Below are 15,003 nucleotides of genomic sequence, written 5' to 3'. Positions count from 1 at the left end.
AATCAAATTAGAAAAAATCGCACTTAGGGTTAGTTTTTTCAATAAGATCATTTACATTTTTTTCTTGACCTACGACTGGTATCTAACGGAAGTACTGGTGTAAGTCCTTCCGGAATTGATTGACAAGTTCTCAAGTGTCAAATAATTTGCATAGAATATTGCGAATCTTTTCTTAAATCCACATTGCGACTTTTCAGCCATGCCGTGCGTTGAGTTACGCGCCCATCCAGTTTGCATCAGTACTAGCGAGAAAACGTTTTGACGTTTGTTTTTGTTTTGATCGCACTCGTGTGTATCCCATATAGCAAGAACTCGACGAAATGCTAGATTATCTCGAGATAGACAATAACCACTTAAGCACACAAATATGCTGCCTATAATCGCAACCCATGTAGATAGAGAATCCCATAGAATATGGGACTGATTTGCAATCGCAAGTGTGGGCAGTGTACCGCAATGTCAAAGAATCGCCACTAGGCGGTGATAGTGTGCAAAGCAAGGTGCAAAGCGAATTAATGTTTGAAACTAAGTATTTTTTATAGTGAACTGTTCTGTGTAGTGCCTGATAGGTCTGTGATATTAGTAGCTAGAACGTGACTTGGTGATTTGGTTATAACGGTTGTTTACTGCAGATTTTTGCAAAATACATTAGGAAATACACATTTTAGGAAACAAGATTTTCAAATTAAATTACAATATTGTACTAGGTGTTTGGAGTTGCTTGGTTTACACAGTACCCCCTTCGGTTATCGTGATCATTTGCCGATCACCTGTTCTGAGATAATTGCATTTCCAAATACTCAACAGTCTTTCGTACCCGGTACTACTATTGTTCAGCTTACTCAATAAAATTCTCGTTGTAGGAGCGGTTTCCCAAAATTTTCCAAGAGCAGGATAAGTTGTAACTCCTTTTGAATGTATGGTTCTTCGGGTGCTATTTTGCGCCAAATAGTCCGAGGAGCGTACTTGCAGATTAACAACAACGATAGCTATAAGGCTCTCTGATGAAAGCTTTCGCAGTAATCCGACCAAGCGGGTTAACATTCCTAGTGGATAACAATTACTTTTAGAGTTTTGATGCATATACCAAAGTGCTGGTAGGGAGTCTATAATGATAACTTTCAACGTTTCTAGATTATCGATTTGGTCGAGAATATTTTCCATGCATTCTATTAGGATCTCTGGGGAAAAAATTCTTTCAACTTTCACTCGTTTCATAGTTTCTTGTATCTCTTGATTGGTACAGTTTCTTAGAGTCAGTATTCTATGAACTCTTCTAGCTGAAAAGTCACTTTTTGTATCGCAGTAGAATACATCAAGTTTTTGCTTTTGGGCAATGTTGATGGCTAACGATGTACAGAGTTGGGACTTTCCGGAACCTGATTCACCACAAACTTCCAACACTTGTCCAGGTAGAAGTCCACCTTCTAGTAACAAATCTAATCCTCTTATTCCAGTGCTGATAGGTTCTATTAACTCGTTGAGATATCGAAAATATTCAACCACCTGAATATTATTTCCAGAATAACTATTTATAAGATTACTCTTGATGGCAGAAATTTCTTCGAAACTTAGATTCGTAATTCGAATCAAACGATCAGTGTCAGTTTTAGCGAAATCCAAAACTGTGGTAATCTTGTTTTTCATTAAAAGTTTCAGTACATATTCCGTTAAATCTGGATGTATATCAGCACTTAATAAAGAAACTGCCATTTTCAAACTATATCGACAAAGCGTAATGTTATACTATTCGGAGCTCAAGTTTGACCGGAATAAGGCAAAACAAGTAGTGTTACATAACGTTACCTTCCGAGTCCCGGATCGAACGGGATGTGTTACTTAGAGTTACTTTCCGAGCCCCAGCTCGACCCATAACAACACTTGCTGCGCTCTTTTGTTTGCTCTTGCTGATCAGCTGTTGGCATATTTTCTAAAGAACAGCTTATTTGAATTCAAGAGTACTTATTCAAAAGGTCCTAAGTGACATTGAGCTCGAACTGAGAAAAACGATGCTGAAGTTTCATGGACCTAAAACAAATCCTTATTAGAGAACAAATATGCGTTTTGATGAAATAATTTTGCCAATATAGTCTATGGACTATGCTCTTTAGGTAAATAATACTAAAAACATGAAATGTTTAGTGCTTATGTAGTTTTTAATCGCTTTAAAATGATGCGTCCTTTTGAAAATTATAGGACCTTTCACATAGGTCTTTTTTTCGGGCCTAAGAATCATACGACGCTGCACATAAGGCTTTTTTCAGCAAAGGTAGCTCTTGCGACGAATATTGAATATCTTCAAAGTTTTCGAGAAAATGAGCACCGGAATACGAATGTTCTTCATTACTATGGTAAATAGTTGCACTGGATTTAACAGAAGTCTTGCAGAAAAAAAATTGCGCGAAACTTTAGTTTATATTAACAAACCATTGGCTGGAAGTGGTTAAAACCAACGAATGGCATGTTACTTTAGATTAACTAAGCTTTCCAATTATCATTTAATTTATTATACTTACTAAATTCAACTTCGAAAATAAGTCGCATGAACAGAAGAAAATAATTTCTTTTATTTTGATGCTTAGGACGTTTTTACTAGGTACCTATGTGCAGTGGGAAAAACATAGAATGAAATGAATCTTGCGTCGTTTTTGCATGGCGCCTATGAACAGTTGCAGAGGTTTTGAAATATTTCGCGCATAGGTCCTTTCATTTTAAAAGGTCTCAAGTGCAAAATTTCAAAATATGATCATGAAAACTTTGCGACTTTTTATATAATGCTTGTTATTTTGATAAATACTGGGTATAATGGATCCTAGTTTTCGGTATTCGTTAGCTATGTTGTAATCACATGCTGTGCTGCAAATAACTCAGTTTGTTTACATTTGTCACTAAGGACCATTTGAATCAGCACTCTTGAATTGATAATTCACTTGAACCGTTGGGATTGAAGCAGTTCACGCTGCGTTGCACGCAAAGCGGCCCTTACACGTTCAATATTTTCGTCAATACGAGTATTGACGATATTGTTACAATATTTCAGTCCCGTTTGAAATCCACATCGTCAATATTTTTTTTCCATTACACGTACAATACTTTTGTCAATACACTCTAGTATTGACAAAAATATTGAACGTGTAAGACCCGCTCAAGATATTGCTTCAATATGTCAATCCCATTTGAAATGCACATCGTGTAACTTTTTTCCATTACACGTTCAATACTTTTGTCAATACCCCTTATGTCGTTTTCGCTTGAAGAAGAAACTAATGGCATATTCGTTTTTGACAGTGCACTACACCGGTGTAGTCGGTGCTACACTCATTCAAACTTGGGTGTAATCAGTCTATCTCTTTCTTTGCACTACACCGGTGTAGCACCAAGGAAAAACGAAAACGCCATAACTCAGTTTCGGACCTAACTGCTGTCAAACCGTTTGTTTGAAGCCAGTTTCCAACCTAGGTTATGCGCCACTGAACTGAAAACCGGGTTGGGTTCCAACCTGAAATATATTTCGGGTTCGCTCACACCACCGCTGTTTGGCGAGAACCCAACTCAGTTTCATTAAAAACGTTCGTTTGAAGCAACCAACCTGGGTTAGTTTCTAGGTTCTCAATCGAAAACGACATTAGTATTAAGCGCGATTCAGACGATACATCAGCTTCCGTCAACGGAACGTCACCGTTCCGTCAGGATAAGTTAAATACTTTCTCTTGCGTCCGTTCACACATGCCGTACGTCAAAACGTTCCGTGCCGTTGATGTTCAGTAGCGTCTGGCTCAAATGGCACGTTCCCCATGTTGATCGGAGATTTGTGCCTTGCCGTTGATGTTGTGTGTGAATGCCTCCATTTAACTGCATGTAACTTATCCTGACGGAACGGTGACGTTCCGTTGACGTTGCCGGAAGCTGATGTATCGTCTGAATCGTCCTTTAACCGTACTGGTACCCTTCGTTACGTACACGGAAACGAAAAACTACCTAAAATTGAGTTCCTTTGACTCAATCTCGTGGTATCGTGGGGAACTTAAAATTAGGTAAACCGTGTTGAAGGTAGTTCCCATTTAACCACGGCAAAAATTACAACTCATTGATAGGTTTTTTATACTCAAATTTAAGTTGAATTTACCTAATTTTGAGTATACCCCAAACAACTCAAAAGTACGTTCCTCCACGGAAGACCTCGACTGAGTCGAATATCTCGTTTTGTTTTTGACAACACTAATAAGTGCGAAAGCGACGCACAACTCAAAAGTAAGTTAAAAGAACTTATTCTGCAGGTTGTTTTATTTAACCGTGTAGTGGTACTTTCCGAGCCCCTGCTCGACCGGAATGACATTTGGTGCGCTCTTTGTTTACTTGTCTGATCAGCTGTTTTCTGAAGAACAGCCAACAACAGGTTTTCTGAAGATCAGCCAAGTAAACAAAGTCATTCCGGTCGAGCTGGGGCTCGGAATGTAACGCTTGTAACACAGTGGATTTTGGTTGATTGACAAATGGGATTTTCGATTGATTGACACCGGTGTAGTGGATGCACTGGTTTTGCACTTTCTAGCAGAAGTGTCAATGGAACATACCCAGTTTTCTGCACTTCTGCTAGAAAGTGCAAAAACGGTGCAGTTTCAGTGCACTCCACTACAGGTGGCAATCAATCGAAAACCCCAAAAGATATCGAACGTGTAAGGCCCGCTCAAAGCGGTACTTTCCGAGACTCGGCACGATCGGAATGACATTTCCTTCGCTCCTTTTTTGTGCTGTAGTTTGACGTAAGACGGTGTTCGGTCCATCTCGACTTGCTTCACTCTTTATTTACTTCGCTGATCAGCTGTTCTTCAGAAAACCTGTGAACAGCTGATTGGCCAAGCAAATAAAGACCTCACCCACGTTTCATTCCGGTCGACCACATAAGCGAAACCAACAACCACCACTGCAGTCAAATACCACTGGCAATGCGCTACCCTGGGGGTGAGCACAGAAAACCACCGCAGAAACTACACGGAAAAATACAACAACCTAAAGAATAAGTTCTTTTAACAGGTTCACTAAAGAACAGCTGATCAGTCAATTAAAAAAAGAACGAAGCAAATGTCATTTTGGTCGAACTGGGGCTCGGATAGTACCGCTATGTAACACAGAGTATTTTGTTTGATTTGCTTAGTAGGGGTGCATTCCCAGCGGTGATATTGAAATTAATATAATCTGTCTTCTGTCGTAAACAAAACGCGCCAGGATAATTGGAATTTGAACGCGTGCTTTGTGGATCCTTGCAATTAAGTGTTATAAGATTGCATGTGGCATATGTTTAAACGAGTCATCAATATGCCAAAAATCATTGGTAACTGCTAATCCAAGATGTTAAAATCATGCCAATCGTTTTGAATTAATGATCAATACTCGAAATGTTTTACTGGTCTTCAGACATTGGAGCTAACCTGACGGATTCGATGTTCCAAGGTATCTACGGCAGTTCATCCAAACACCAGCCAGATTTGGGCATCGTTTTAAACCGAGCATGGGGAGTAGGTTTACAGAAAATTATCGTTACCTGTGGAAATATCTCGGACTGTATCACTGCTCTCAAGATTATTAACGATGATGGTGAGCGGCTATTGAATAAATCTACTATGTAATTCCGATTAGCTTTATCGATATATTTTTCTAGATAGACTTTTCATGACTGTCGGTTGCCACCCGACAAGGTGCGGAGAATTTGTTTCAGATCCAGAAGGGTATTATCAATCGCTGTCCAAACAGATCGAGTGTAACCGTGAGAAGGTCGTTGCAATTGGAGAATGCGGCTTAGATTATGACAGGTTGAACTTTTGCGACAAAGAAATCCAGAAAAGGTACTTCGAACAACAGTTAAAGCTAGCTACGAAGTACGAACTTCCTCTTTTTTTGCACTGCCGAAATGCTCACGAAGATTTCATTGAGATACTGAAGCGGAATTTAGATAATCTTCCCAAACGAGGTGTTGTACACACTTTCGATGGAACGCTGGAAGATGCTCGAAAGTTGGTCGATCTCGGATTCTACATTGGCATCAACGGGTGCTCACTGAAAACCGAAGACAATTTAAAGACAGTGGCTGAGATACCAGACGATAGAATTATGGTAGAAACCGATTCTCCTTGGTGTGAAATTCGACCATCCCATGCTGGTTCGAAGTTTGTGAAAACCAAGTTTCCATCCGTCAAGAAGAAAGAAAAATGGGAAAAAGATTCACTGATTGCTGGTCGATGTGAACCGGCGATGATTGTGTAAGTAATAGAAGAAAACATTTTGTTCCGATTTAATAATTTTAATTTTAGGCAAGTTCTGGAAGTGCTCGCTGCTGTTAAAAACGAGCCTGTTGAAAACCTGGTCGACCTATATTACAACAACACGATGAGTGTTTTTTTCCCTCACGAAAAGTAGAACAAATAAATTATGATTGCAACAAGTTTCTTTAATTCACGTAGTCTTTTTTATAAGAAAGCGAAAAGATTTACTTTGTGTGTCGATTTCAAATATTTTACATTAACAAAAATATGTGAATTCAGATGAAAACGGTTTAAGACAAAAGAGTGTGCAGATATCCATTTTAGTTCCATTTTTTAAATTCGCAACCATCCGGTGGCTTGACATCGACTGTTTTTGCTCCTACGTCCTCCCAGTTTGTGCTAAGGACGGTACCTCCAGATTCGTAGTACGACTTTACCATGGCTTTACGCGTTTCCTCGTTAGCATCCGAGTATATCTTTCGGAACAAATCTTGAACTGCTTCTTCTCCCTATTGATAAACGGAAACAAAGGAAAAAATGACATGTTGAAGCGTACATAAAAAAAAGTTGCCTTACCTGAGGTTTTTCTTCCGCTTCCTGTTTTTCGATATCCTTGGAAATTTTATTCCAATCATGAAAATTTTTCTTTGTCGATGGTTCACTCGACGTAATCGCCTTTCGTTCTAATGCTTCCCAGCGAATTCCGACCAGTTTAGCTAGTTTAATCTCCACTTTGCTCGGGGTTGCTTTGTGCGAACTTTGTTCCTTATTGATCATGTTCCAGAGATCGATTGTGATTGGTTCGATTCCGTCCGCCGCGAGGCAGACGGAGTTGGGTTCTATCGTGACCGAGTAATTTTTGTCGACTGCATTCTTCAGCATCACCGTTATTGTCACCGTCGTGTCCGACTGGTACCAATCGTACTTTATTGAAGCGGCCATTCTCGGATGGCGTTAATGCCGTGTACAACTTGTTTAATAAGAGTCGAGCCAAATTTGTGATAACTAAACCTGCTTTTATCTTTTTAAAATGAAAATTTGTTTTGAATTTTCTAGAAATATTTCTGACAGTTTTAAGGCGTTACAGACGTTATATTCTTACATCATTTTAACAATGAAAACCTAAAGCCGCTAGTACACTGTTTGTCAAATTGCTGACTGCACTGTACCAAAACTGAAGCGTTATTCCGAATGATATTCAATATGACCAGGCCCTTTAACATTTGTCAGTTGTGTTTTGGATGACAGCCTTTTGATTTTTGTTGCAAGTTACTTTCCACCCTTGTATGCAAGTATCAAATGAAAGACAATCAGAAAATAGAAGCAAAAGTTTCGCATTGCAAAGCAACAACCGATCAAGATTGAAATGTTAACATTAACTTTACAATAACTAAAACGTCGAATTTGATAAGACATCTCCATATTCAGCGTATATACCAAATCAGAAAATCGAAATACTTCCATTATTTCTTAGCATAAATGTCATTGAAAAGTTGAATGAAAGTTGCTCAAAGAACAAGACGATATATATTTGGTTTTAAGCAGAAGATCAGTTCAAATCAAGGAATTGGTTGTACATATATAATTATTATTGAAACAGTTTATTGCATTTTGCAAACGTAATTTATTGTTATTGGTTTCTTAAAAACTACTGATCAAAATAATATATTCTAAAAACATCAAAACACAATCCAAATGCTTGTAACATGCTACCGTAGTATAAAAAATAACCTCACATTGAATTCAAACTTTTGACACTTTGCTTAATATAGTTTCGTTACCAACGTCACCATGACAATCTTACAGCTTTAGCACCCAGTTAAGCTCAGCCGGAAATGAACCGGAATTCTGGCTGGTTCCAGTTCGTATTCCGACTTCAGTGGCTAATTAGAATCGGTTGTGTTACTGGAGCCAGAATACGAACTGGAACCAGCCAGAAATCCAGCCATTTCCGGCTGAACCACAACTTTTTTTATCGCTACTCCCCCGGTACGTGAGTCTTCGAAAAAAATTCTTCAGTTAAAACATGTTACGTAACGTCGGTGACTACGAAAGTAAACGAAGGGAGACAATTACGCAGTATTCAAATTTAACGGTAAAAATTTGTTGCCTTCCTTTAGCGGAGAAAGTTATGTCTTATGTGTAATATAACTTGTTTTAGTTTAGTGCTAGGGCGTTTAGTGACAACGGTTTGCCTTGCTCTCTTGGTTCGATCTCGACTATAGGTTCTATCTCTCGATGCTGAATCATGGCAGCTAGCAACGGAATTATTCTTCAATGTGAAATTTACCTAGCAGTACCAGAATATAATATTCGCGCAATCAACGAAGAAAAGTTTCCGGAATTTGCGTCGGAGTCAGTCGAAACTTTTCATAGTTTGGATTGATACCGTTTCCGAGCTAGTGCTTTTTTAAAGATATTTTTCTGATGAGTTAGAATTTGTAATTCCGGACATATTCTCTTGTCTAGTGCGTAATTCTACTGGATCGTTGATCGACTTTTAACAATCGCATCGGGAGGTTGCTGATCTAGCTCAGTGCCTTCAAGTTTTACGGTAAACTTAAAAATTGCTGGGTGACTTGGTTTCTTGCTTGAGCGCAAAAGGGTGGTTTCCTTTCTGCTAACAATGATTAGGTTTGTTCCAGTACACGGAACTCACTCCCTGTTGCTCCGGAACAAAAAATTCTTGCTCCTTTTCACTCCGATTTGCTACCAGAAGAAGGAAAAGAAAAGAAGATAATACAGGAACGATTTTCTACGGAGTACTTCCAGTTTCTCCTGGTACTGGAACAAACCTATTGCTACGAGTGTTCTCTTGCGGCAACGTTGGTACATCACAGAATCTCTTACGTTTGTGCGGTGCTGGTGTTTTTTGAAAAGAGGAAATAAATCAATATTACAGCAAGATGGTGAATAGTGGGACGCAATTCTTGAGCGTTTTTTCAAAAAGTCATATCTGCAATGAGTTACTCTCTTTGTTTACTTTCTCTTCTGTTAATAATTCGATCACTTTAACATTTATCCCTCAAGTCTGGTCATAATATGCTACTTAAAACCACCGTCTTTCGATCTGTACTGTAAAATAAGTGAAAAGCGTTATAGTGACACCGTAAAAATCGAAAGAGAAAGTAAACAAAGAGAGTAACTCATTGCAGATGTCTTTTTGAAAAAATTCTCATGCGTCAAAATATTCGTAAACAGGCGTGTGTCATGAATGCTACCTGTATATTAACCACAATCATAGTACACTCAAAAAAGTAAACGTTATGCCTATTGGTTTATAGATTTTTGCACTATTGCGGAAGAATACGTTTACGACACTATTTACTGGCACATAAACCTAATGTGTGTATTTACAAGAAATATTAATCGTACATTCACATTTCATAATTATTAGGCACATAAAACCCCATTCTATAACAATATGCACATATAACTTATGTGTGTGCATACATAGTTTATACAATTGACACATAGAAGGTATGTGTGCGCGCGATAACAATTGCATTTCTTCTTCATATGAATTTTAAGCGGTTTGAAACAAATAGAATTAACGTTTGGATTTTTTTAGTGTACTTTTGTGCAGAGAATATTGTAACAACATAACGATAAAGTCAAAGTAACACCTTTCCGATCCGCTTTGGCAACGGTTCAGTACCGTGCACGAATGCCAATATTATTTCACACGCTTCAAATGTGAGCACACTTGTCCGGGACGGTGTCGTGCCGGACAAGTGTGAATGCTCGCTTTTGATTTGTATGAAAGAATATTGGTGTCCGAGCACGGAACTGAAACGGATCGGATAAGTGTAAATAGTGCTTAATGCTATAAATTGAACCCTTCCATAATAAAACTGAAATACCTGCGTCAGATTGTTTAATTGATTGTACATTTCCAAAGGTAATCAGCATTGTGGGGCAATGTAGTTCAGCCGCCATGGTCATCGGGATAGAACCAAAGCAGATCGAACATTGGCTCCTCATGTTGCATATCATGCGATCCGTCTAGCTCTCGAATCTGATTTAGGGACTAAGACGGTTATGTGAAACCAGTAGATTTGGCCATCACCTAGTGCCGGTCGCGTGGAAATTTTCCAAACCTTGGGATAGGAATACCTGTAACTACAATCTCTCGGGACTCGTGGTTCCTAGGGCTGTGATTCCCGTACGATATTGAATCGTTAGTGCCACCATTTCACCAGAATAATAGTTTCGATCAACATAGTCATCAATTGACAGCTATTTGGCATCCATCCTAAAAAAATATGATCGTGAAACTAGCTGTGCACAAACTTACGAAACATTTTACCTATTGTATATTTCACTCCCTTTCCAGTACTCCCTCTTTGCCTTGCATACTATGGCTTTGACCAGTTATTTGCACTAAATAACGGCTATTCCCTGTATGTTGAAAGACACCATGTCAGTGGCATTGCTCGAAAATATGCAAATAAATCCTTTGATCCGGACGCTAGTTTCTCTCCCAATACCAGGAAATCAGCTCCAAAACAATTTTTCTAGGGTACGTTAGTCTTGAAGATGACAAGCAGCAGTATTTTCACGTTTTGATGTCGCGAACTGACTTTTTGCGACTGCACAGAAATAATGAAAAAACTTATCTCGCAAACGCATGAAGCGCTTCAAATGACTGTCATTCGAGCCAGCCCAAACACTGGAAACAGATGAAACACGAATGATCAACTACTGTTAGTTGAGATGATAATAATAAGCACCATCGTTTACTTTTTTGGGTGCAAATAATTCATATGGCGTTATGTCTATCCTTCGAATATCACAGACTGTTCATTCCAATACAGACATGAAGTCATTCGATCTTGAATCCACCATTTTTTAGATGATTGCCATTCGAAATCGTCAACATTGAGTTTTTATGTCGTTCAAATGACAAATCATATGTTATATCGCAACAATTTTTGTTCAGTGTGGATGTTGTTGGCTCGAACCTCGAATCGAAGCTCGTCGAAAGGTCGAAAGAAAAAATTTATTTAATGTTCATTCCCGGATAGAATTTTACAATAGCATTTACCTTACAAAAATTCATTTCAACATTGTTCGATACCAAGTTCTCACAGTAGATTTACAATAATATTTCAATATTTCAAACTGATACAGTGCATTCACATTAATTTTAACTGTTTTCGAGAAAAAAAATGCATGGAAAAAATTTATTTTTTTAATGTTAAGATTTATAACCACCCCCCTTTTTTACTGTAAAAGTCTATTTAACATTGAAATTTACTATAAAAACGTTAAAGTTTATTGTTTTTGTATTGTAGCATAACACTAAAACTTACTGTTGAATATTGTAACATTTCTGTACTGTCACAGTGAAAATCATGGTTTTGTTACTGTACATTTCTATTCGGATTCTATAGCGCCAAACTGGCGCCCAGGTGGCGTAATCGTTATATTATGTTCACATTGACACGGATATCAAGTAATATGCGGATTACCATGCTTTCCGACGATATTATATGCCATATTACTATCATGAACGAAATCAAATCAATTTGTCAAAAGTAGCGACTAGCAATACGGATAGCGACATTGAGCGTATTCATTTACGAAATGTCATTCTGAAGAAATAAAGAATTTCGATAAGCCATGACCTATTTTCGCCGAAAAACAAAAGTAATCATTTCAAAATACGATTTGAATGAAAAAGTTGATAATTGCACGAAGAATGAAGATGGTGTGTACTAACACAAGTTTTACGACCAGAATGAGAAGTAGTGCAGGACTAACCCGGATCACTAGTCACAGTCACAAAGTTCTAGTAAAGATGTGATTTTCAAAACTTGATTTTAGACAACCGTTCGATCAACAGCAGCAGTAAGTTGCCTGAGTAGCCTTTCCTAATAGTACGCTAATTTGGACACGAGATTACGTGTAAAATATTGATATTCTGGATAACAAATAATTCTTTTCTAAACCATTTTCCATGCTTTTAGTTCTAGAATATTGCTGTTGCTGAGATCATAGATCGGAAACGCGGCTCTGAAGTGTTACTACCATCGTCGTGATTTTTTTTAAAATATAAGCTGGCAGTCATAATTCTCCGTCTGATTGCTACTGTTATTGATTAGCTAACCGAGTAGGATACCCGTTTCAAATTTCATACCTTTGTGATCAAATCTAATCAATCTAAAATACTTCTAATCCATAAATCCATAAATGAAGTGGGAATCACTCAGATTAATAGTGATACAACACCCTGATGTGGCAATAAAAAGGGGCCTGCAACAATAGATCAAAACACTGGTCGCAGTGGAATATGTACTCAACAAAAAAAATCCATAAATGTACGTAAGATCTAGACCTCTAATTTTTTAATGTGGTTTTACCCCAGGTTCTACCAAACCATCTATAAGTAATCCAAAATTTATGGAAGTTTCATAAGACATCATATTTGCAGGTTAGGTCAGATAATCGATTTCAGATTTACACAGAAATCTAGTGTATGTGCACGCAAACCTATTATTTTTAATTAATATTAGCCACTTCGTACATCTTAAAATCATTTCGAGGAGACCTTGAATAGTACCCTATTAAGAGCCAACCCCATATAGGGTGTTTATACGCGATTGAAGAGTTTAAGCAGAAAGTCGAAAGATGTCATATTAAAATCCTAGAGGGCGAATATCTTTCGAAATTATATTTTTGGTACAGGTTTAGCGAGTAGTTGCCAGCAATAGATATCTGACGTCAATAAAAATCCAAAATCGATGCCATCTGCTGAGAAAATTCTTTTTGCCCCCACCATATATTTTTTTAACAGGCCTTAGAGTAGATGCCGGAAATTACTAAACGCTGTACTGATTAAATGATTATTGAATTAGTAATATCTATCTGATACCACTTTGAACAATCTAATAAGTCAAAAAGCTTGCGATTCGATTATTTATCGATTTATTGCGTAAGGGATAATATATTTCCGTGCAAAAACATCGACTGAATTTTCAATCGTGAAATGAAAAGTTTTTCTTTCATATTTTAAAATTTACAATAAATAATACTATCTATCAGAATCTCAACATGATTGTTACCGCGCGACGAGTCAAACGTTGAAATGTGCAACGTCTAAAATAAAAGTATAAACAAAAACAAACCATTCACTAGCCCTCAGCCATGCGTGGGTGAAGAAAACAGAATTAAAAATAGAACCAGAGCATGAGATGCATACGGGAAATGTTTGCTTATCAAATAATGTAATCAATGCAAGAGGTCTATTTGGTTAGGCTAGGAACTAGTATATAAGGCCAAAGATTGTTAATTCACGGTAAAGATAGATACGTCTACCTTTATCAGGACACATGTTAGTGAACTCGGGTGATTCGTAGTTATTCTGCCTAAGCTCGACCCTCATTAACAGAAGGCAAAGATTAAGCCCGTACTATATAAGGCCTGTTCTAAAGACCCTGCCACTTCTAGTTTTCCGATCTGTTTACTTCACATCCTTGCTCTCACTTGAGTACTATGGCTCTAAGTTTCATAACTTTCCCTACCCAGTAATCTGTAGCTAATTGAATGTCGTTAAAACGTAAAAAAGTAAATGTGACTAACATAGTCGAAATAAAAAAGGAAAAAAGAATTGTTAATAAAGTTAGAACTTTTCCGTTAGTCTTAATCGATGCGTCGTGCTATACACACCGAAATTCTCCCCTATAGGGTTTTGAAGGTTCTGTCGCTGTGAAAACCGTTCTGAAATCCGTAATAGTAATATAGGTCTCCACTTGCAGTGAGATACTAGACTATTTTGGATTCAACGTCTATCTCAGCACTAAAATGACTGTTCTTATATTGATGTAAAACAATTCCGCTTTAGAAGCGCCGGCTCTCATATCGTAGAGCACTAGCCTAAAGTCTGAAGAAGTTTATCTCAGTAAAAGAACCAATTCCACGAAAGGACGTCTCTAGGTGCCAGCTACCAATCGTTTCGTTTCCGTTTCCTTCGCGCGGAAACAATGATAATGCACTCGCTTCTTTTAATTGTTGCCGAAAATAAAAAAAAACTAGCTATGCATTTACCAAATTTAGCATTTCCGATAAAGCACAACAACGAAACGAAAAGTTTCTGACAGCCATCAAAATGCTCGTTTTGTAATATTACTTAACTCGTTAACATCATGGGGGAATCTATTGAATTATTTCAATCCACAAACACATGAAATGCGCACGGTTGCCACATGAATATCCCCATTCGAGCGTGGGAAATATGGTTTTCAAATGAAATTCATGCGAACAAGGTGTGAAAAGCACATCAAAATCACAAGAAATACCATTGACTAAATTTTCCAAATGAATTACACGTGAATATCACTTTGTTTTGCGTATTGATTTCATTGACAGAAGAATTGATGAAATCAATTGTTTTACATGTAGAAATGCACTGCATGTTTTTAATGCGAAAGTCATGTGGAAAGTTCATACTTTATGATTCAATAACATAGCAATGAACCTTCAATTGATAAATATGTCGTATTCACGTGGAATTTGCTTGAAATTAATTTGAAACATCACATGAAATGCTTTTCATTGGACATTCATGTGAAATTCAAAGGGAAATTAATTCTTTTCCTTTTTAACACACTCAAAAAATAAATCACTTTGATTTTATGTGAATGATCCTGTAAATGTTTACTTTTTAAATTCTTACAAACATTATGTGATTCCTATGAACATCATACGGCAATCCTGTAAAAGCTATGTGCTTGTCACATAT

At 37.5% G+C, this 15,003-nt stretch overlaps 3 protein-coding genes and 1 long non-coding RNA gene across 5 annotated transcripts; 1 reads left to right on the top strand and 3 right to left on the bottom strand.

The window, feature by feature from the left end:
* Window positions 1-605: 605 nt before the first annotated feature.
* LOC131689238 (DNA repair protein RAD51 homolog 4) lies at window positions 606-1,918 on the bottom strand. The gene has a single exon (XM_058974188.1). It carries the CDS (start codon window positions 1,711-1,713, stop codon window positions 727-729), a length of 987 nt encoding a protein of 328 aa, XP_058830171.1. The 5' UTR covers window positions 1,714-1,918; the 3' UTR covers window positions 606-726.
* Window positions 1,919-4,572: 2,654 nt separating this feature from the next.
* Window positions 4,573-6,449, top strand: LOC131689239 (deoxyribonuclease TATDN1). Of its 2 annotated transcripts, none has more exons than XM_058974190.1 (5): window positions 4,573-4,676; window positions 5,156-5,332; window positions 5,416-5,595; window positions 5,660-6,257; window positions 6,309-6,449. In XM_058974190.1, the coding sequence occupies exons 2-5, from the start codon at window positions 5,287-5,289 to the stop codon at window positions 6,412-6,414; spliced, it is 930 nt and encodes a 309-aa protein (XP_058830173.1). In that variant the 5' UTR covers window positions 4,573-4,676; window positions 5,156-5,286; the 3' UTR covers window positions 6,415-6,449. The 2 variants fall into 2 exon arrangements, with proteins under 2 accessions (XP_058830173.1, XP_058830172.1); XM_058974189.1 differs by lacking the exon at window positions 4,573-4,676 and adding an exon at window positions 4,713-4,962 and having other exon boundaries at window positions 5,035-5,332.
* LOC131689242 (protein SGT1 homolog) lies at window positions 6,425-7,338 on the bottom strand. The gene is made up of 2 exons (XM_058974193.1): window positions 6,837-7,338; window positions 6,425-6,769 (listed from the first exon to the last, which is right to left on the bottom strand). Exons 1-2 carry the CDS (start codon window positions 7,200-7,202, stop codon window positions 6,581-6,583), a joined length of 555 nt encoding a protein of 184 aa, XP_058830176.1. The 5' UTR covers window positions 7,203-7,338; the 3' UTR covers window positions 6,425-6,580.
* A 577-nt stretch (window positions 7,339-7,915) lies between these two features.
* LOC131690932 (uncharacterized) lies at window positions 7,916-11,184 on the bottom strand. The gene is made up of 3 exons (XR_009305654.1): window positions 10,570-11,184; window positions 10,124-10,515; window positions 7,916-9,335 (listed from the first exon to the last, which is right to left on the bottom strand). It is a non-coding gene; the product is annotated as an uncharacterized LOC131690932 (long non-coding RNA).
* Window positions 11,185-15,003: the final 3,819 nt, after the last annotated feature.

This window comes from Topomyia yanbarensis, chromosome 3, assembly GCF_030247195.1.
Source record: "Topomyia yanbarensis strain Yona2022 chromosome 3, ASM3024719v1, whole genome shotgun sequence".
NCBI lineage: Eukaryota > Metazoa > Arthropoda > Insecta > Diptera > Culicidae > Topomyia > Topomyia yanbarensis.
Note: the sequence above shows the minus strand (reverse complement) of the source record. Positions and strands in the feature narration are given on the sequence as shown.